Source organism: Tetrao urogallus (genome assembly GCF_951394365.1).
Source record: "Tetrao urogallus genome assembly, chromosome: 3".
Classification (NCBI taxonomy): Eukaryota; Metazoa; Chordata; class Aves; order Galliformes; family Phasianidae; genus Tetrao; species Tetrao urogallus.
The window spans coordinates 18,818,445-18,841,646 of record NC_136815.1 but is presented as its reverse complement, the minus strand read 5'-3'; the positions used below and the strand labels follow the sequence as shown (position 1 = coordinate 18,841,646).

Genomic DNA, 23,202 nt, shown 5'->3' with positions numbered 1-23,202 from the left:
ACATACACAGTATTAACATGAGAAATACTTAGGATGAACTTGGGTTGTGAATTTGAAACTTGCACATGTGAATTCCTAGATTCATCCTGACAGTCCTGTGACCATGGGGCATGGGTGGAGGGAGATACAGTATCATATGCTTAAGAACTGGTGAACTTAGCACCGATCAGCACTAACTCACTGCTTCTGTCTTGAAGAACCTGGAAAAACATTGAGTAGAAAGATAAAATATGGAAATGTAAATATTCATGGGAATACTGTAGTAATGAAACAGGAGACAAATTCAACCAAAGCTCTTCTTTTTATAGGCTTTCGAACTGCCCAGAAAAGAACTGCCTACTTGACTCTGATTTAGCATTTTTAATCAATGATCCTAAAGTCATTCCATCAGAAAAGCATTCATATGAATTAAATATCAAGTATTAATACAAAAGTAGTATTACTACTTCATACAAAACCCAAGGCAGTCTGTATCCCATCAGGTTAAGGAACAAAATTGCAAGGCTAGAAGCAAGAATGCAAAGGAAAAGAGTGGATGGAGGCAAATCTGTCGTCAAAACTGCAAAGGAAAATCCTCTTTGCCTGCTCCACTGCCCCCAGGTGCCTCTCTACAACAAGAAGGCCTTAGAGGTGGAAGGCTCATCTGTGGGTGATAACAGCCCACACAGACAACATAAATTAACAAAACCAAACCAGGAAAAGCATTCCCCCAACATCAAGACTACATTGTTGAAGAAGAAATGGGTATTAGTTGTAGGTGATTCCTCCTTACAGGGAACAGAAAGTCCAACATGTCAAGCAGACCCTCTTAGAGAAGGTTGCTGTCTTTCTGGGGCTCAGGTGAAGGATCTCACCAGGAAATTATGTAGCCTGGTATGGCTGACAGACCACAGCCCCTTAGTGCTTTTCCATACAGGGAGAGATGAAGCAGCTTCACATGTGGATCAAGGGCAATCAAGAAGGACTTGGGACAACAGCTAAATGAATTGAATGCACAGATCATCTTTTCTTCTCTGCCTCATGTATTGGGTAAGGATACAGAAACAAATCAAAGAATCTTATCTTTAAATATCTGGTTTCATGGCTGGTGCTGTTGCCAGAACTTTGATGTTTTTTTTACAACCAAATGGGCTACAAGGCACTGAGTTTGTGGGCATGGGATGGGGCTTGCCTTTCTCAAAGGGGAGAAGGATCCTTGGGGAAAAGCTAGAAGGGCTTAAAACTAGGTCTGAAGGGGGCAAGAGAGACAGCAAGCCTTCCCATGGTGAGGTGTGGGATGGCTTAGCTACATTACAGGGACAGGGTACTAGAAGGGGCCTGGAAGGACCCACTGCCTTGAGAGGTGCTACCACCACTGCAGCATATACAAAATCCTATGACGATGAGGCAGTAATTGCTGGGGCAACGGGAGAAGGCAATGGGGAAAATCAACAGAAATGCTTAAAATGAATTAAGGAATTATATCTTTCAAGGAAGTGGCAAGACCAGCTGCCCAGTGAAATGCCTCTACACAAATGCAAGCAGCTTGGGAAGCAAAACAGGAGGAGCTAGAAGCTACCGTGCTACTAGAAAACATGATACAGTTGCCATATCTAAAACCTTGTGAGATGATTCCTATGACCAGAGTGTGGTTATCGATGGCTACAAGCAGTTCAGAAAGGATAAGTGAGGAAGGAAGGGTGGAGGTGTTGCTATCTACCTCAGGAAGGGAATAGAACATGAATAGTGGGCCTTGCAAAATTGTTATGAGCAAGTTGAAGGTCTACTGGTGGACAGTTAGAGTCTGAGGCAGCAAATGGAGCCTTGTGATCAGTGTCTACAACACACCACCAGATCAGTCAAAGCCTGTCCATGAGGCCTTCTACCTGCAGCTACAGGAGGTATCACGATCAGAATCGCTTGTCCTGCTGGGGGACTTCAACCACCCAGATATCTACTGGAGAAGTAGCATGGTGAGCTGTAGGCAATGCAGGAGGATTAACGGACAAAGAAAGAGCCCTGATGTCATCTAACTGGACTTCAGAAAGGCTTCTGACATAGTACTCCACAACATCATTCTCTCCAAAATGGAAAGGTATGATTTGACGGGTGACTGTTTAATGGATGAAGAACTGGATGAAGGATCCAGTCCAGAGAATGATAGTCAATGACTCGATGTCTGGATGGATATCAGTGACAAGGGGTGTCCTCCAGGGGTCACTGCTGGGACCAATACTCTTTAATATGTTTATCAGTGACACAGACATGGAGTCAAGTGCACCCTCAGCAAGTTTGCTGACAACACCAAATTGTGGGGTGCAGTCGACACTTCTGAGGGATGGGATATGCTGTGCAGAAAGACCTAGACAGCTTGAGCAGTGGGCCCAGGTGAATCTCATGAGGTTAAACAAATCCAAATGCAAGGTCTTGCACCTGGGTCATGGCAATCCCACAACAAATTCAAACAGGGGGATGAAAGGATGTGGGCAGTGAGCAGTTACTGAAGGATTACTCATTAGGCAGTAATTTTTTCTGTCATGTTTTTTTGTCAGATTGTAAGCAAAACTCAGATGGAATATTGCTCTGAAAGCTAAGTCAGCAAAGACATGCCTGCACTACTCCCAAAACTACAAAAACCTGAAGCATAGAGGATACTTTATCACAGGTTCTGGGTGACAGAGAAGGATAGGGCCTCCTGGAAACTTAAAAATTTGTGAAGGAGCTCTGACAGGGCAAAGAAAGCCATTAGAAAGGCTGCAGAATACAAAAATGGAACAAACACGAGCGCCTTTGTTGAAGCTTGGTGGAATACTCTTGAACTTGAACAGCAATGGATAGATATAAGAGTATGAACTGTTCTACACAGGAGAGGAATTGAATGTACGTATGCAGAGATTTGAAGCAGGTCAGAAAATGGAGTATAAACATGCATGAGCAAGAGAACATAAAAACATTAAAAAAACAAAGATGAATCTAATCCAATTTCTTTGATCAGGAGGATATGGAACACCATGATCATGCTATTAAGTAAAATCCTACTTCCACCTAAGGCCACAAGAAAGGTTTGAACTAGTCTTAACCAATGACTGGCTTCTCACTCTCTCTATGGGCAACAGTTATCACAGCAAAAATCCCTCTCAGAACACTCTCAAACTACTTCCATGGGTAAGTAGACTATCTGAGCTTGAATTATCTAAGAAAAAATCATGCATGCAAAACCACAGCTGTACTTGGTTAAAGTAATTATCATTTGAATAGGATTTTATTATTTTCTAAATAGAGTATACTTTCAAAACATGGGGAAAATATGATATACTTCCATCAGAAATTATTTAAAAAAAACCCAAATAACAACAAAATTTCTTCTCTCTCTTGACATGCTACTTAGAATTCTAGTCAAAGATTTAACAAACTACTTTTATTCTAATGAAAAAAAGTGTAAGCTATGTTAAAAACAACAACCAAGACCTCTTCCAGTTGTCTAGTATTAATCGATTTATTTCTCCAAAATCATTCATTCTGCTTACTATTGTGAATGTTGTAATTCTTGCTTTGAATATTCAATATTCATTATTTCAATAAGCTCTGAACTCACTATACAAAATGCATATACTATTTCCTACTATAATGAAACAGTCCTTAAATCAGAAAAGAAAAAAATAAACTGTGAAATTCTATAAGGTATCATTTGAAACATACCAGCAAAATAGGCTAATCTGAAGCCTTTTCTGGAGATGCTGTCATCTGAATGAAATCTGATCCAAACATGATCCTGTGAAGAGATGTATGGTGAAGGAATGGAGGAGCCACATGCTCTATAGCCTTCAATATTCTTGTAGCTTCCAATTGTTAACCAATCTGAGCTGCATCGGCGCGATCCCTGAACATCAAAATCTTGAAAGCTGAAGGAAAAGAGAGGTCAAAATCATTTCTGAACTGGATATTACACAACCAAAATAATGAATTACTAGATATAAAAATGAAAATAAGATGAAAGCACTTTTCTGATCTGAAATAAAAAGAATGGCTTTTGACTCCGGTAAGAATATGATTCAACCTTGAAGGCTATGGAGGACTGCAAGAATCCATTCTGTCAATTACTGCATTCCATCCACTATTGATAAAGCTGTTTCGCTAACATAATGAATAAATAAATCTTTCATTTTAACACAAAATTTTAAATAATTATCTTCCTGAAATCGTATTTTTGAGTCTCATTTGATGACATTCATGTATTACTAAATGATTTTATATAAACCCAATTTCAGCAGAACTTTAGCTAGTGCTACACTTTTCCAATGACATGACTTGACACTGCAAGTCCAGCTAAATTGTTCAAAGGTACTTTAAGATAAGAGTTGCCCTTAGTCGCACTACTTAGTTACCCAGTGGGTATGTCATGGAAGATATTACCCGAGCTTTGACTACTGCTATATAAAGACATGCTGCCATGGTAATGAAGTGCGAAGGGCAGATAGTCCAGGCAAAGCAGGTCAGCACAGACAACAGAGCAGTAAGCCACAAATGTAACGTGAAATGTATGCTAGGAAGATGAGCGGAAGAAAACAGTGTGGGAAAAAAAGTTTTATTAAAAATAAATGATGTGAAAAATTTTAGAAAGCATTCTAATAAATGAACAGTTCTATGTACTTTGCATTGTGTTTACACAAGTTTAGTTTTTAGTAGAAAGGCTCTGAATTAAAAAGGAGTACTATAAAAGGAGTAACTGAAGGAATAACTGATGTTAAAGTAGATACTTCATAACAAAGAGCTGTTTCCTAGGTCAGCTGGTCTGTACTAGAAACTGAAGTCTGCAGTTAATGCAGTTTCATAATTGGGAGTATGGATTGCCTATGAAGCAGTACTAGTTTGTATCTTACTGACAAAAGAAGCTCCCATTTCCCTCATGGCAGTAATGGGAATGAACAACTTTCTTCTTCTTTCCAAACGTTACAATGTACCTAAAACTATGAGGGAAGTCAGCATTTCCAAAAAACCGCAACTACCTTCATTGCTTTACTATTTATTCCCTGTCACTTTTAGGCACAGCATCAGACTTCACAGTAATGAAGCATTACAGAATTTCCCATATACTTTTTGAATGCAAGACTCTCATATTTCAGAGAAATTAAAAAGAGATCAAATAAATGAGCACATAGAAAGTTATTCTAGTCTCTACCATTCTGAAAGTATACTTGGGATGGACGGAATGGGCATGGAAATGATCCACTTCAGCTTTACAACATACCATTTAATACTGACACCATTACAATATGTCACATAATATATGTTAGCATTTTGTTTATAACCTCCTAATCTTATTAAAATCTCTTATTAAAAAGTTAAGACAAAAACAAAAAAAAAAAATAAAAAGCCAGAGTGACACCCTCATTAACTTACATAAATTTAGAAAAGTATTTTTTGAAACGCATGTATTTGTTTCAGCTTTACTATTCTTCGGAAGGTTAGTTCTTGCTTCTGCACTACTAAATGGAAATGGATGCTGTTTCCATTAGCTAATAGTTCTTATTGCTTTCAGCAGAACTTGTGTATTGTCGTAGTTTGAAAGGAAAACATATTTTTTTCATGTGCAGAGAAACACAGAAAGTTACAGATGCTACATGGCTGTGTAAGTGTAAATCAGGTAAAATGAAAGGTAAAAAAAAGACAAATCACAAGTCCCACTTTTACAAGAAGGATAAAGGAAATTAGTGCATACAATTGGCAGTTAAAATGTCTACTCAGTACACCAGTCCATGTGGTTAATAACAGAACCACTGTTACCTTATGGTAATGATCTCCCCTGGGTTTGCGTGGATGTACCAACTACAGTTGATTCGAGCAGGATACTCAGAGGGCCACCCCGGACTTGTGATTGTCCCACTTGGAGATCGAATTTGTTCTGGAATATCTCCACAAGCTAAAAAATACATACATTGAAAACATACAGAAAATAATTAGATTGATTTTTTTTCAAATGGTTTTTAATAATATAATTGATCATCAGTACATATCACAAAAAAAAAATAAAAATCACACAATCAGATGAGATACTAATGAAACCCAAACGTCTACAGTAGCTCATAGTGGACACTGGGCATAATATACCAGCTGGAAGATGATTTCCACTGTTTTAATTGCAGAAGTTTATTCTAACATCAGTTTGCATACCACATTTTACCACAAACTAATATAAACTGAATTTGACATCTTTATTCAGTAAAATACTGTTTCCCAAATTTATCTTGTACCTGCCACAGAGATTCCATTCAATTTAACTATACATTTACGCCTTACACTGGCACATTAGAAGACTAAAAGTAATTAAAGCACAATAATCGAGTAGTTGAAAATTCCTGTCCTGCGCAGAAAGGCAGTGTCTGCCCATTGTTTTAATAGCCCCTTCCAACCCTAGCATGGAAATGATCTTCACGCAAATGGTTCTCAGAGCTTGGAAGGCAAAGAACACTTATTGCAGCATACTTCATCTATAAATACTGAAAGTTAGTTTTACAAAAGATTACTTTTAAGAAGGACTTCCAAACCTACCTTTCTCATAACAGACTGGGAAGCTTATAAGACAAATTATATGCAATCAGAATAACCAAACTATTTGTATTCTTACTTATTTAATAACTATAGGAGCAGTTTTCTACAGTGGCTTTAATTCAGCTGCCTGCCATCCAAGTATGCTGAAAAGAAAAAAAAAATCTCAAAATGCAGACAAATAGAACTGTATTTGAACAGCTCACTATGCAGTGGAAGCTTTTTCATTTTAATTTCCAGGAGACCCTATAGGTGGTGCTCGTACACCACGATATTTTGGAACATTAGTCTTGCATGAGCAGTCCGGATATGCACCTTGCATATCTTTAGACAAGAAATGAAAGGACAGGCAAGAAAAATACCACAATTACAAGTTGAAATAAATAATCATTTTTGATAGGTATGAGAGTAAAACACACACAAAAAAGTTAAGTGTGTATAAAACATTTTGTATTAAGCTTACAGATGCTGGTATGCAATTCCAAATGCTACTTGGCTGCTACTGAAATAGTAATCAGCTTAAAATAATTACCTTCAGGTGATGTATGCTATTTGAACATTGATTCTGGATATTTACAAACTGACATACTTGATTTTGTCTGAGAACCTCTGAGGAAGCTTTTAAATTTGCCTGACAACAAACTGCAAGAGGCAACCTCATCCTAACATGTCAAAATAGTCAATTTAGGAAACGTTCACTCTGCTCACCTCTAAAGCAGGCTTTAAATATATATATATATGCACATGTATAGCCTGTATCTGTTGAACAGAAAGCTCCAAATGCAGCTAGCAACTGTAAATTAACACACAATTAACTTTGCAAACTTCCAGTGTTGGCTCTTTGACAGCTGCAATTTCTCAAACCAGTCCCTGCAGTAGTACCAGCAGACAACTTTTACTTGTTGAGCAACTTCAGAAGAAATTCCATAAGGAAAACACCTGTATAATCAGCTTGGTATTTTCAGAACACTCTGAAAATTTGCATTGCACTAGTAGTCAAGATTCTCTTGTCCATGACTCCTCCCTTTTTGTTTTTCATTTGGGAAAGCTGGGGGGGGGGGGAAGGAGGAGGAAGAAAGGAAGGGCTGCAGTACCAGCTGTCTCACTTTCTCCCTATGTTTTCTATACCTTCACTTACAATTTCAGTCTCTTTGTTTCCACCAAAGCTGACACTAAAAAGCTGGGGACAAAATATGACTGAAGGTTAGCTACATGATCCCTGCATGTGTGTACCTGCATACTTGATACACATTTATGTACTGAGATCTCTTTCTTACAACTAATGAAACAAAAGAAACCTCTCATTTGCTCAAAAATTTTATAAAAGTTAAGACTGTGTGGAAGCTACAATTCAGGAGTGCTGTCATTTTGGGAGAGTAATTTCTCAGAACGACTTTAAAAATCAAGTGCAACCTTCTGAAATAAAACAGTTGTAAAAGGCACTTACTTTATTAACATAATATCAAGCCTTTATAATAATTTCTGTTCCTTTGCTTAACTAGGATATTTCTTCTAAAGCTTTTGACAAATACACGATTTATCATATTTTATTCATCTATTTGTAAACCTGAAGAACACGAGGAACACCCAGGTATCCATGGAATCAAAACGTAATTCAGCTGACAGCACATGAAGTTAAACATTTTCCCACTAAACTGCAGAGATTTTGCACTTGTAATTTCAATTGCCAGTGACCTTAGGTACTTGAAAACTACAGGAAAACAGAGTAGCTTTGGATTCATATACATAAAAAGCACTTAAAATATTTACAAAAACAACAGAATGTTAATCAGAATCAGGAAAAAAGAAATGAAGATGTAACAAAGACAGAAACCCAAAGTAAACTGTGAAGGTTGCCTTGTAGTGAAGATGAAAAGCAGCACAAGTCCAAGATGCCTTCAGCTTTCCTCATGCAGGTGGCTACCAGACTTCAGAGGTGAGACCAACTCTCTCCTGCACACGACTTTTGTGTGGGTGTCGTCTCTGCCTGCATTCCTCTTCGTTCCCCCTACACCACTGTATTTGTGCTGCAGTTCTGCTCACGCACATCCCGTTTTACATTCTTTCCTTTGTGAGCCTTTATTTTATTGACAATCTGCAATTCTGTTCGATACTTTGTTCAGCAGATTGCAGTAACTTTATTAGGACTGAATGTTTCACATGCTAAAGTGCAAACAATGCTGCTGAGAAGATAAGCTGTGCATGTGGTTTTCTGCTCCATGTATATTTTCTTGTAGATTTTAAAAACAATCCACTTCACGAAAGGTTTCCTCACTCCCTCTTCCTGAAATTTGTTCACTGCCCCACATTACGGAACGTGACTGTAAGTTATGTATGGTGGCTGGTAAGTGAGAGAGAGTTGATGAAAATTTCAGGATGCAAAATTCCAATATCAAGTTCTAACAAGAAAATAATTAAGAAAGTTATTCAAAAATTCTGTAGTAAGATCTAGAGAGGTAAAGTACCTGTAGGAACAGTGAACAACATGTCAAAGAAAAAAAGTCACTTCAGAAAAGCAGGGAGAGGGAGATTAGGGATTTATCTTCACAGTAATGCCAGGAGATTAGTTGAAAAGATAAAAGAATTAGCTTTCAATGTGAACCACAAGATGATAAGGCATGCATTATATTGGACATGGTAAGGACATGAATGCAGCCGGATAAATGATCTGAAGGTGTTTAAAACAGCTTAGAGTAAAAAGGGAATAATGTTATGATAAAGTCTAAACCACGAATAGGGAGGATAATTATTGAATTTGTAACTCTCAGGAGCCATTGAAAGTCTTATTTGGAGAACTACAGGGGAAGAAGGCATAGGAATCCTTGCCTCGAGGTAAGGCTGAAAAACCTTTAATTTAGAATGCCCTTTGCTGTGCAATGCAGAGACCAAACAGAGAAGTAGTAATCACTATATATATTTTTTATTTATTGTTGCAAAGAAGTTTTTTCTCCAATACAGAAAATCTTTCAAATGGAGGTAAAAGGAATAAGATTTTGCAGTTATGACAATTATGGTGCTACACACTTGAAAGACAGACCTGAAAATATTTCTCAACTTTTCAGATTTTAAAGGCATTAACACTTGTTCAGTAGTAATAGTTTATACACGAGAGACAACATTCAGTTATTGCTGTTGGTAGAAGAAGCATGTCCATATATTAGAGGTGTACCTGCAACTTGGCAGATATAATATACAGCAGAAGCATAAATTCTGAAGATCACAGTAGGCCCTGCTATTAAAACATAATTTAGTGAGGTAGGTCATGTAGTTTTAGAACAGCAGCACGACAGGAAATCTACCATCAAGACAATAATTTCATTTTAAATTCCTTCCCAGGAGCAACTGTCCACAAAAATCTCCTGCTTGGTTTCAAAATCAAGTTGAAGTTGGATTTAAAAACGATTAAAGGCCAGCTGTCTTCGGTTCTATTTTACAGAAACCCTTTGCTTAAAATTGATTTGATACATGTAAAGCTGACCAGGTATGCCTGATGAAATATATACTCTCCAAGTTCAAACACCTTTGGGAAACCCAAATTGTTTCAAAGGAACCCAAAAAATCATGCGAGTCCATCCTCTCTCATTCCTGGCCTAGGCACTGAAGTTGTAAGATGTACATCACACGTGTATGCACACGACCATCAGGGAAATGCCACTGTGTCTATTAATGTGATTTCTTCATGTTTGCATTAACAGAGCCCTCTATGTTATCTTACATTTTTTCAAGTTACTCTTAATGTATCTATCTTAATGTATCTGTCTTAACATATAATATAGTTTTCTAGCTGGAGGAAAAAATATATTTTTTAGAATACAGCACCATCAGAACTATTTCTTAAAAAATATGTTTTACTTCAAATGAAAACCCTCACTGGATCTTTTTTCTGAGGAGGTAAAGGCCCCTCTACCAGCTGTTATCTCACATTGAGATTGTGTTGTCCCTTTCTTGGCACAGCCAGTTTGTGCCTGCTGGCCAAAGGACTGAAAGCAGTCAAAAATCCATTCACTTCTTGCCCAGCAGATGCTTTTCTGCTTGTACTGTGACTTGTGACATGCCTGCTGCAGTAAATAAAAGGGTGAAGCATTGTGAAAACCTATGCAGCTTTCAGGATATCTCATACAGTACAGCAGCAATTGCTCCAACAGCAGCAAGTGCCTGTGCTGTTACTTAAGTGTGCCATAAACTACATACAATACTTGGTGCATTATTATTGTTGAAAAAACAACATTCCAGATGACGCAGCACCAGAAAGGATAGCAAAGATCTTCTGTAATTAGCCTTTTGACAGTCTTTGTGTGGCAAACAATGGAAGGTGAAAAGAAGGTTATATGGTGTAACAGAGACCATTTGCTGACAGCACATTTATCTAAAAATTGAACTGTGTACGCAAACACCAATGTAAGGCTTGAAACCACACTGCAGGAATACCTGCAGCACGGTGTGCAGGCTGTGGTCAAGAAGGAATTAGCATTTTGACTTTAAGAGAAAAGTGTCAAAATCACTTTGATTTCCATGGTTTAACAGCAGCTTCCCTATGAACATAATCAGGCTTCTATTCTTCTACCCATATTTTGAGTGTCTGTATCACAGAAGTGTAAAGTGCGACCAGCAGCTCTGCTGACACTGAAGAACACAGCACATACACTGTATCACCTACTGCCTTACTGGACATGCGGTCACACCACCCATACCAAACAGGGGCAGCTGTAGCTGCTGCCCAGAGAAGGCCCAGGACTGAGCGACTGGAAGAGAACGAAGCAATCTTTGAGCAACATTTGCTGCTGTTTTGCCCCATATTCTCCCAACATCTCATCAGTTTCTCAGTTTCATGAGTCCTAAAATTCTTTCTTTTCTTGTATTAAATAAACTGTGCAGTCAAGTGTACAGTAGTTTCAGTTACAGCTTCAATCTAATCAGGTGAAACACATAACTCCTGGATTTATATTATTTGATAGTAGCAGTCTTCAAAATTACATTTCAATAAATTTCATTTCACAAAAAAACTTTACTGTGGAAAGAAAATATCAATTCAACTTAAACCAACTTCTCTCTTAGTTCAATGTTTGTATGGAAAAATAATTAAGCAGTCCACTAAGAAAGGCATAATCTGTTCATGAGCATGCAGGTATCAATTTTATCTTATGAGAATTTTTCCATGTTCCAGTTGCTTCATTCCTTATTACATGCTGCAAAAGGCAGTAATAATTTTTATAGCCAAATATCTCTTCATAAGATACCAGGTGGCTTTCAATATTTACTATTTAAGTCATGCATGAAATTTAAACATTACAAAAAATGACTTACCCGTTGACACTCCTGAAATATGCACATTTTCAGAATGTTCTGCAAGAGCACCATTTCCTAAAATTAAACATAATGAATAAGCTAATTTCCAAGATAAAATTTGTAAAAATTCTTCAGATACCTTTTTACAGAAGAGAAAGAACAAAACCAAAGTATTTTAATTAATATTAAGAGTTACAGGGCCCAAGTTCGTTTTATGATAGAAGTTAGAGAAAAACTGGAGGAAAAAGTTATTATATAACAAAAATAAAAACAACCACCATTAATGCATTAAGAACAATCACATACAATAGAAAGTTAAGAAAGTGAGGATAGTAGCAAAACTCTGAGAAACTTCAGATATTTTAGATGGGAAGATTTGGAATTATTTTTCCATCAACTGTTATGTTGTTTTCAAGAAAGGTTTATTTCAATGCACCTTCCCCATCTCCTCCTAGATAGAAGTAAATGTTATGGAAATATAGACAGCCCTAGCAAAACAAGCATCCATTTCACACTGAATGTGGCCTACACTCTTTCCCAGAAAGATGTTCCAGATAAATCCAAGAACCAGCTACCCCAATGTTCACTGCATCTTTTCTCTAACCTCTATGCTTTTAAAGCCAAACCTCCCAGGCATTTCAGGAGGAGGGAGCTACTTTCATAAATAAGCTGCTCTGAACACAGGTGGTCAATCTAAAATTTGAAATGTATCAATGAGACAAATTTTAAACCCCTCAGTCACACTTCCTCCAAGTCTTGTTCTGCTGTAGTGTGCTACATCCCACCTGTTTTTAAACAGGCAAAATCATTGTTGTACACCAGTGCAACGTACCTGCAAGACCTTGGGGTAACAAGATCCCAAAGCACATACAAAAAACAAATTCCTCTTATATCAAGCTTACAAGACTGCTGACTCATTTGACCTGAACACAGATCGACGCAAGCTTCTCAACACCTCTCAGTTGCAGTGCTTACAAATAAAATGCTTCACAAGTTCCTCCCAAGGTTGACACTAAATACAAAAAGGCAATTTTTCACTTCCCAAAGAATGAAAACAACTAGAAGACTTATTATCGGAATTCATAGGATAATATTACATCTACTTTTTTTCTTTTATTTCCCAATCTAAATTTGGGCTCTTAAAGGGAAGTTTTTATTTTCCCCATGTTTTACATGCTAATTTCATTACAGATATTTACATACCAAGTTGTTTAAAAAAAAATTTCCCACTGTGATTCCCCTGTAAGTTCAAAAGGCAGAAAACCACAAAAATGACTTCAAGTACTGCTGTATCAAGAGAGCAACTATTATCCATTAAACTGCTTGCAAAAATCAAGTGTATCTGTAATTTTAAAAAAAGCTATTAGCGTTACTATCTTTGAAATTCCTTTTTGTCTACTTAATACAGCAGAATATGAGCATATTAAAAAATTTCTTATGTCACCAATGAGCTTCCATGTTCCTTGACGTTTTCAGCAGTTTGCTCCTTTTGAAAGTGAACTTTGAAACTTCAACAGGCACCTCCAGCACAAGTAATGCAAAGGCTGGCTGTGCCTGGCTGCAGACATAGCGTGCACTTGGGGCCAGAGGGAAGCACAGCACAGCTCACATACTGAGCTACTCTGCCTGGGAGAAATCAACTCTCGTTTTCAAAACCTGACTTTTATTTTTCCCTGCTGATTCTTTTAAAAAATCATTAGTATAAACAGGATGGTATCATCTCCTTATTACATACATAAGACAAATGGACAAGAGCTATTTAATGTCACTGAAGCTTAAGACAATAAAGGCAAGACAAATTTACTCCTGTAGCTTAAGATAAGGGTAGCAACCATGTTTAAGTAAGAAAATTCAAATGAATGGGGCTCAAGATAAAAAACAAGCATTCCCTACAGGGTTTTTAGTTTGTTTGCTCATTTTTAAACCAAAATATAATCTTTGTAAAATAGGATATGACACTTCTTAAACCACCGTTAACAAGTTTAATGAAAGCACAGAAAATACATCTAAGAGTTCTCTAATGTGGTGCACGTTTGTTGTTACCACTGCTGACAGCAGACCTAAAAGATCACTTGACTGTAATGAAAAGCTAGCCAACTCATTATTACAGCAGTTTGACTGTTTATAGGGTATATCTGCAATCTGGAAACGTCTTCATTTGAGATACTTTTCTGTCTCAAATAACTTTAAAAGTTCCTTACATGTTCCAAGTATGGCTACAGTCTAAGTATGGACCTACTACTAATTGGGATGGACTCCTCCAGAAAATCCTAGTTTCCACAGGTCACTGCAGAAGTAGTGTCTCATATTTATTTCCATGGAAACTACAACAGATACAAAGAGCACAATAATACTATTTGAGAGAGAAAGTTCTCAGCTACAAATCACTTTTTTTTTTTTTTTTAACCACAGTCACCACCATTAACTGGGCATTTTCACCAGCAATGAACAAGAATCTGCACTCTGTGCTCACAAAAAAACTGCACTAACAGAGGTGACCCACAGTCACTGCTGCCACTGCAGAAATGCATCACCCACTGCCTCACTGTGCTCATATCCAATGTTTGGTTTCCATTACTGTTCAGCAAGCATCAAAAGAAAAAAAAACAAACATGACCCTTTTCTTCTGCATGGAATCTGGAGAGGAAATCAAACTACACAGAAGATAAGAACCAGTCCTGGAAGATATCTGACTCATTAATATCATTTGAATTTCAGCACAAACAGGAAAACAAATAGATGCTGGAAGATGGGGCAGGAAACAAGAAAAACATCATAGCAGTACGCCTACATCCAACACCAACAAATTGCAAAAAATTTGAAGAAAAACAACAAACCAAAGATTTAATGCCTGAAAAGCGTGCTATGATTGAAAAACATAGCTATAGGGTCCTATATACTTGACAGCCACACTGCCATGCAATGCTTGGACTAACACAGAGCCCAGCCATAGAGCTGCAGCTTTCCTTTCAGTCTGCCCCCTGCGAGCCTCCTGCTCGATGGCATGCTCACTTGGGATATCAAATAATCACTCTAATTAAAACCTTGTTTCAATTTCAGTTTGACTAAAAGTACTAAAATGAATGCATGGTTAACTGATGAGTACTGTAAAAGTGCACCCTAAAAATCTGCTACATGTGGACTTGTCCACTGTGATAGTGAAATTTAATTTTGTTTATTTAATTCCTCGTTTGTAAGAGGAATATTTATCTTGGGACTGAATTAAAGTCAAACAGTGTTTTACAAAAAAATTAACTTCACTGTTGAAATGAAAAATGGGGGGAAAAACATTCACAGTAGGAAACAACACACCAAACGTTTCTGTGGACAAATAACTCATTGATTTAGCAACAGAAGAATCACACCATCTATCTGCACTGACGCTAAATTCTCCTGTGTCAGGATTAAGCCTCTGACATTAGCTTTTACAGCCCAATTACAGCCACCTATAACTGGAATTGTGTAAGCTGAGGAGCTGCAGTAACCAAATGACTGAGGGGAGAGATCTCTTCCTAAACTACCTTGTATTAAGGCATCATGCAGTGCTGAACAGATTCCATTTAAGTAGGCTGGGCCTGATATTTCTCTTGAACTACATTTATCAGGGAGACTTCATCAAATCCACTTCTCCACATCATGTACTTCCAAATGTGTTCCTTATGGTACGTACTCAGCTTGCTTTAAATCAGACAACACACTTCGTGGTCAAACTTCCTTTCTTCATCCTACTTCCAAGATTCCCATCCTATTCTGCATCAGAAAGAACAAGCTCGACTTATTTACAGACTTGTCAGCTGTACTAATATGCACCAATTTGTAGTTCTAACTAACCAAATATGAACAATAACAACAGAACACAAACCTTACAACACACTTCCATAAATAAACTGTTGGTACCCTACATATCTCACCACTAAAAAGTCCTTTAACAAAGGCCCAATAGTACAGTAGTCCAAAGATAGCAATATCCTTCTAGAGTTACGGGAACTGGAAACATGCATGTCTCCACAGAATTACAGCAAACTTCTTGTAAATGACCTTACGTGCCAGCACATTTTGTGCTAGTGACAGGCAGCAGCCATCCCACCCCCACCTCCTGCAGATACCCAAGGACTGTTCTGCATAGTGAGCTGCACCAGACAGCAGTGAGGCTGAACTGCAGCTTTGCAAAATCTCTGGGAGAAGGGCAAAGCCTGCCTGCCTGGCTGTCACACAGCTGAGGGCATACCTGTGCTGAATTTAAAGGGAAGACGTAATTTCTCACAGCACAGCATGGGGGAGACCAACTGAGAAGCGAGTACTACTTCCCTCCTCCAGATAAAACATGTGTTCAGCATGCAATCAAAAATACTACATTGAATTACTTGACATCCACCTCACATGCAATGTATGTGAGAAGGAAATTGTACAAGATTCGCCTGAGTCTTTCCACTCACCTACAACTTCTCATCTTTTGAACACTTTGCACTTGTATTTGTTAAACTGCTCTACATTTAGAATTAACACTTCTGATGCAGGGATTTACCTGCATCAGGGAAATCCCAGACTGGGAGAATTCACTGAAAGCAGCCCTGCAGAGAATCACAGAATTGTAGGGGTTGGAAGGGACCTCTAGAGATCATCGAGTCCAACCCCCCTGCCAAAGCAGGTTCCCTACAGCAGGTCGCACAGGCCGGCATCCAGGCAGGTCTTGAACATCTCCAGAGAAGGAGACTCCACCACCTCCCTGGGCAGCCTGTTCCAGTGCTCCGTCACCACCTCACTGTAAAGAAGTTCTTGCGCACATTCGTGCGAAACTTCCTATGCTGCAGCTTGTGTCCGTTTCGCCTTGTCCTGTCTCCACTCACCACTGAAAAGAGACTGGCCTCAACACTATGGCCCCCATACTTCAGATATTTATAAACCTGGATCAGGTCCCCTCTCAGTCGTCTTTTCTCAAGGCTGAACAGACCCAGTTCACTCAGCCTTTCTTCACAGGGGAGATGCTCCAGGCCCTTCACCATCTTTGTGGCCCTGCGCTGGACTCTTTCCAAGAGATCCCTGTCTTTTTTGTACTGGGGAGCCCAGAACTGGACGCAGTACTCCAGATGAGGCCTCACCAGGGCAGAGTAGAGGGGGAGGATCACCTCCCTCGACCTGCTGGCCACACTCTTTTTAATGCACCCCAGAATGCCATTGGCCCTCTTGGCCACAAGGGCACACTGCTGGCTCATGGCCAACCTGTCACCTACCAGGACATCCAGGTCCCTCTCTGCAGAGCTCCTCTCCAGCAGCTCATCTCCCAGCCTGTATTGGTGCATGCAATTATTCCTCCCTAGGTCTAAGACTCTACACTTGCTTCTGTTGCACCTCATATGGTTTCTTACTGTCCAGGTCTTGCTGAATGGCAGCACGGCCTTCAGGCGTGTCAGCCAATCCTCCCAACTTTGTATCATCAGCAAACTTGCTGAGGGTGGCCACTATCCCCTCATCAAGGTCATTGATGAAGATGTTGAACAAGACCGGACCCAGCACAGACCCCTGGGGAACACCACTGGTTACAGGTGTCCAGCCAAACTCTGCACCACCAACGACGACCCTCTGCGCTCTGCTAGTCAGCCAGTTCTCAACCCACCTCACTGTCCACTCATCTATCCCACACTTCCTCAGCTTTGTTATAAGGATGTCGTGGGAGACAGTATCAAATGCCTTTCTAAAATCAAGGTAGACTACATCTACCGCTCTTCCCCCATCCACCCAGCATGCGACAACATCATAGAAGGCCACCAGGTTGGTCGAGCACGACCTCCCAAAGAAAGACTTGGGGTTCCAGTCCCCAAGTTTGCACTTGAAGCCCAGAAGGTACGAGTATCCTGGGCTGCATCAACAGGGTGGCAGCAGGCAGATGGAAGGGTTTGTCCCCCTCTGCTCTACTCTTATGAGGACCCAGCACTGTGTCCAGATCTGGGGTCCCCAGCTCAAGAAGGACGTGGAACTGCTGGAGTGGGTCCACAGCAGGCCACGACGATGATCAGAGGGCTGGAGCACCTCTCCTTTGAGGAAAGGCTGAGGGAATTGGGATTGTTCAGCCTGGTAAAAAGAAAGCTCCAGGGAGATCTCACTGTGGCTTTCCAGTACTTAGAAGTTCATAAACAGAAGGGAGAGTGACTATTTACATGGTCTGATATCGATAGGACAAGGAGCAACAGTTTTAAACTATACAAGGGGAGATTAGACCAGATATTAGGCAGAAATTCTTTACTCAGAGGGTGGTAATGCACTGCCAGAGGCTGCCCATAAAGCTGTGGGTGCCCCATCCCTGTAGCTGTTCAAGGCCATAGTAGATGGGGCCCTGGGCAGCCTGAGCTGGGGGACAGCAGCCCTGCTCGTGGCACAGTGATGGAACTGGATGAGCTTTAAAGTCCCTTTCAATCCAAATCATTCTGTGATCAATATTCACATCACAATACGGCTGCACAGCACACAGCAAATTCTGATCATGCGATACAGACAGTATTTTCCATAATCTCAAATGGATGTGAGGGCACAAGAGAGTTCCAAGTTGCTATTTCCCCCTTTATAATCTATAAAAGTTTCTGAGAATATTTCTGGCATCTTCTCTTCTTTTTCCCCCCCTACGCAAAACATCTCCTCCTACCACTGCAGAACTCTATTATAAAAATTCAGAATTTGCCTTCCTCAGAAGACAGGATCAGAGCTGTGAGTGAAACTTCAACATCATAAAGAAATTAAAGTTGAGCAAATAGCCGAAGTATTTGAAACTTACCCTCCCAGAACAGTTCATGAAATGAACAGTGTTATTGCTACAGGGAATGCTTCAAATTGAGGTGTGGCTGAGCTGAGAGCACACAGTCCACTGGAGCCAGGCAACATTCGCAGTGTCTCTGCACCCAGCAGCACAGCAAAGCAACAGCATTCCCAGATTCCTACAGAAACCAGTCACCACCCTTACAGGTGACACCACTTCCTGCCTTCTGAAGCCACATCATCCACTAGACATGGAATCAATATGTTGGGGCACCAGTAAGCTATTTCAATTAACTAATCAAGGCAAGATTAGCGATCCACAGTCACTTCCTGCCAACAGCCCCTATTACAGCTCTTTGTGTAGTACTTTGCATCTCTGACCAAAAACTTTCGTCAGATATCCAACCACAGCTTCTCTAAAAAAGGGCAGTTTAGTGTAAGCTTATACATTTTATGACAAAAGGCAACTAAAAAAGCATCATGAGAAATACCGACCCACTTCTAGGTGTTAAATGATTAATAACCCCCGTTTAGTTGAAGAACTTTCAGAAGAGTTATTGATCAGCAGTTTGCTATTAATTAGTTACCTGCAGTGTTGCCGTATTTCCTACTGGACGACAGAAATTTCAGCTGGTCATTTTGTAAAATATCATTAAGCTGTGCAGTAAGGTGTTAATTACCCTTCCAGGTAAGAGAAGAATTAAATAACCATTTGTTATAATATGAAATTACGCAAGCAGCATGACAGAAGCACTGAGACAAAGCCTTATTGCTGTGCAGACATCAGCTGAAATCTACTAAAAGCAAATTGAGCAGAGTGACACAATTTATTTCAAATCCCTATAACAGAACATCTGCTACAAAGAAGATACAGTGAATATATATTTTAAATTTCAAATGGTGAAAGCAAATTGTCTTGTGAAATGAGAAAGTTGTGTATAATCCACAATGGCACAATTAATTTCTTAATTAAGGAAATAATAAAAACAACTAACAGATTAAACTATACTGAAACAGTGGCATATTTAAATGTGGTTATGACAAAAGCACAAAATAAGCACATAAAATGTCACTGTAAGGACAGTAATGCAAGGCATTTGTTTATAATAAGGCTGTTACTTTATGATGTACCATTTTTATTTTAGGCCAACTGATGTAGTTTATTTAGGAAACTAACACAAGAACTAGAGAATCTATTCTGCAGTGGAATTACAGGCAACTTATATATACCTACATATATATATATATATTTAACTTTTTACAGCAACCACTATCTGACTTTCTTCTAGAAGACACTAATTCGTAAGACATTCCTACTACTTATGTGTACGCAGTCCCACGGGCCACATTTGAGCCAGTCCAAAGAAAGCCCTTCAGAAACGTGTATGACATAAGCATTAAATCTTCAGTGTAACTTATTTTGCTTTACAAAGCTGCTCCTGCAAGGCTGCAGGACCTGTCATCACACTCCCTCATCCTACTATTTACTACAAGAAATGTGATCAGCTCTGGCAGCTTCAGATCTATCAGTGAGGCTCCATCTCAATGCCAGGCATGCCCTTCCGATTCCCCACAGTCATTCAGTATGAGGAACACAAGCTCTTTTTTTTGGACTCTTAGACACAGCATACACAATCCCAACTTGAATACTGTCATGAGACACAAAATAAAGCACTTAGAAAAATCCATATAAACCATAATGAGTGTAGAGGCCCAGAGCCCTTTACCACTATTGCTCTTCACGCCAGTCTTTGCCAGCCAGATGATGCTGGAGCACCTCAGTACCGCCATGAGCTCCACTAGGCTGCAGTGAGTGAACATCTGGAAGATGCTGCAGGCTACAGAGCGAGCTCACTGTAATTCCTGCTGTATAAGTATAGCTTGGCTTCTCTGCCACCTTCCATCCTTTCTCTGTCCTTCTGGAAGCAGCAGCTTCCCGTTGCTGTCAATCAACTATGCAAACAACCAGCAGTTCAGCAGAATGCTGTTTCGGTGCAGCACAGCCCTATGCTCTGGGTGTGCCAGCAGGAGGGACTTGTACAAGAGGCAGAGCAGGAAACACTTTGGAAAGAGCTTCGCACAATTACCAAGATAACTCAAGGCTCCTTTGGAATAGGTCCTAAGAAGAACCCAAGCAGTAGCTATAGCAACTCTGATTTAATGCTACAGGTGGAAAAAATACCATTTTGTGCCTTTTATGTAACACTGTGTACAAAAATACTTGTCAATTCCACTATAAAATATTTGAGTAGGCTGTCATTAAAACATTTTTAACTCAGGGTGTTTTAGTTATTAATTTGTGAGGACATTTGTGTGAAGGTTTCAGCAAAAAACAGTTTAAGCTTCTCAGCTGTAGTTAGAAGAAGGGGAGGGGGGGGACAGAAGAGAACCTGGGTGGTTTTTTTCTTCCCTCACTCAAAAATTCCACAAACTATTTATAGACAGCTCCAATATACTTGGCAGCCAGCAGTGGAAATTGGAAATCTAACTGAGACGCTGGCTCAGCTTCAACAAGATTCCTGATTTTAAGCACATAAGTAGTTCTATTCACGTCAAACCCCATACTTCTGCTCAGCCAGGTATGAAGTAAGTCCCTTGACTGACATCGCTGCCTGTGAGCCCTACGTGCCCTCCCTCGGGGTGGTTATCTGGCACAGCACTTTGGATTAGCCATGATGAGAGCTGGAGAAAAAAAACAATCATAAAAACAATGAAATTGTTCAAAGCGTAACATTAGAGCTAAGTCTCAAATAGCATAAAGGAGAGGAAAAGGCAGAAGGTGACAAACTAGGCATAAAAAAAAAAGACAGGCAGGCAGTATGGTCTCTTAACTAAATTATCTCGTTGGTAAGGCTTTAACATGGACTTCAGCACCTACTGTTAACTGATTACACCCTATCATAAATGAACATCTAACAACGTGCCCTTTTACTTGAAAACATACCACTACTGTATTACTTACAAGCCTTGAAAAGCCAGAGCCCCTGTATTTTAAACAGCTATGTTTAAAAATAATAAAGCTCGATTATTTTACCAAAGGGCCGTTCAGACTGTTCACACACGTTCAACTGCAGTAACTGTTCTTCCCCTCTGAAATCCCACTTCAGAAACTAAAAGTATTTCTCATTTAAGAAGTGCTAGACTAGAGAAAATTTTGAAGTGTGGGCTGCACAGTGTGTATACAGTAGGGGGAAAAAGCATTTCAGATTTGATTCATGCTCTCCACATGCTTCACACTTTTATCTACTATAGTTTCTTTATATTGTTGCAGCAGTAAAATACCTGGCTTAGCTTTTGCTCCATGCAGGTTTAGATTGATTTCCCTTCCAAATTCCTTGTAACAGTAGGAACAAATGGTAGCAGGCAACTGTCTGCCTACACGTACAACCAGTATATTACGAATGTAAAAAGAATAAATCCAAAAAGCATCAACAGTCAAGCAGAAGATTTCAGACATAAGATGGTGAAAGCAGAGCTTCGAGTCATATATTCTGAAGATATAGTACTGCCAGGTATCTCGTCGCCTTTTGAAGACTTGGCTTCATTCTGTCTTGAAGAAGTACCAACAGAAGAAATGAAATCATTATTCAAAAACTAATACAGCAGCCATCATAAATCTAACATGCGCCTGCAAGAATGAAAGCATTATTTGCCATTACCCCAAGAATCCCTACCAGGAACCCTCAGAACATCTAAACTTCTAGTTCCAGATGACAGCATGACTCAGATTTACGACTGATTTTTTTTCCAAAAGAGCCTTAAGTAGTGTAGGAGTACTTTCTGCTGGGGGAGGGAAGGGGACAAGGAGAATCACGAGGATTTTAAAGAGATGGAAAACACAGCTCCACTGCCATTTCTTTATTATAAGGCCTACATCTCATGTGACCAGCAGCTCAAAACAGAAGACAAAAATATGAGTCATGGTTCTAAAAAATGAAGTAATAATAATAATAGTAATAGTAGCAGCCTAGGATACATCCTGACAATAATGGTCTCCAAATCCAGAAAGCAATAAGCCTGTTGGCTTCATACAATAGAACCAATTGCAAAAATTGTTTTTAAGCACTTACACAACAGATGGGCTAAGATATTACAACTCAGGCACAAATCAAGGAAGAAATTCCATACATCTGGCATATACAAAACCAGAGAACTGACAGACCTAACTGTAATTTCTGGATTAACCGTGTTCCTAATGGAATATGAGCCTGAGCCAACCAGGGAATACCAGAATTAAAGAGTATATACCCACTTACCTTCAACTCTGCCTTCACAAAGGTAAGAACAATAAATAAGAACTAGCTGCAAAACATTCCAGCTGCACCCACTGTGATTATGTAACTGAACTGAGTGCAAGCTGTTCACTAGAAAAGATGGTGAAGCACCATCGTATCCACATGCACATACACTAAATCATACAATACAGCATGTACAAAAATAATAAGATACAGTATGTTTACTGCATCTAGGAAAACACTCTCACGTGAAAAATAAAACAGTTTTCTTCCCTTCCTGCTGCTCACTGCTAGAAATAAACCTTTGACAACCTTTAAGACTTCATGCGTTTAGTTTTTTTTGATACGAACAAAAAGCACTGCAGAGTTCCCAAGAATGATTGTTTTCTTTAATTTGCAAAAAAAAAAA

At 39.3% G+C, this 23,202-nt stretch overlaps 1 protein-coding gene across 1 annotated transcript in view; it reads right to left on the bottom strand.

Annotated features, from left to right (window-relative positions):
- Positions 1–23,202, bottom strand: part of LRP12 (LDL receptor related protein 12) — a gene marked incomplete at both ends in the record, with an annotated part of 46,015 nt that overhangs the window by 5,510 nt on the left and 17,303 nt on the right. The window contains 3 exons of the mRNA XM_079533750.1: positions 3,679–3,881; positions 5,764–5,899; positions 11,830–11,886. Of these exons, the coding sequence (XP_079389876.1) occupies positions 3,679–3,881; positions 5,764–5,899; positions 11,830–11,886 (396 nt within the window). The remainder of the gene's footprint in view (positions 1–3,678; positions 3,882–5,763; positions 5,900–11,829; positions 11,887–23,202) is intronic.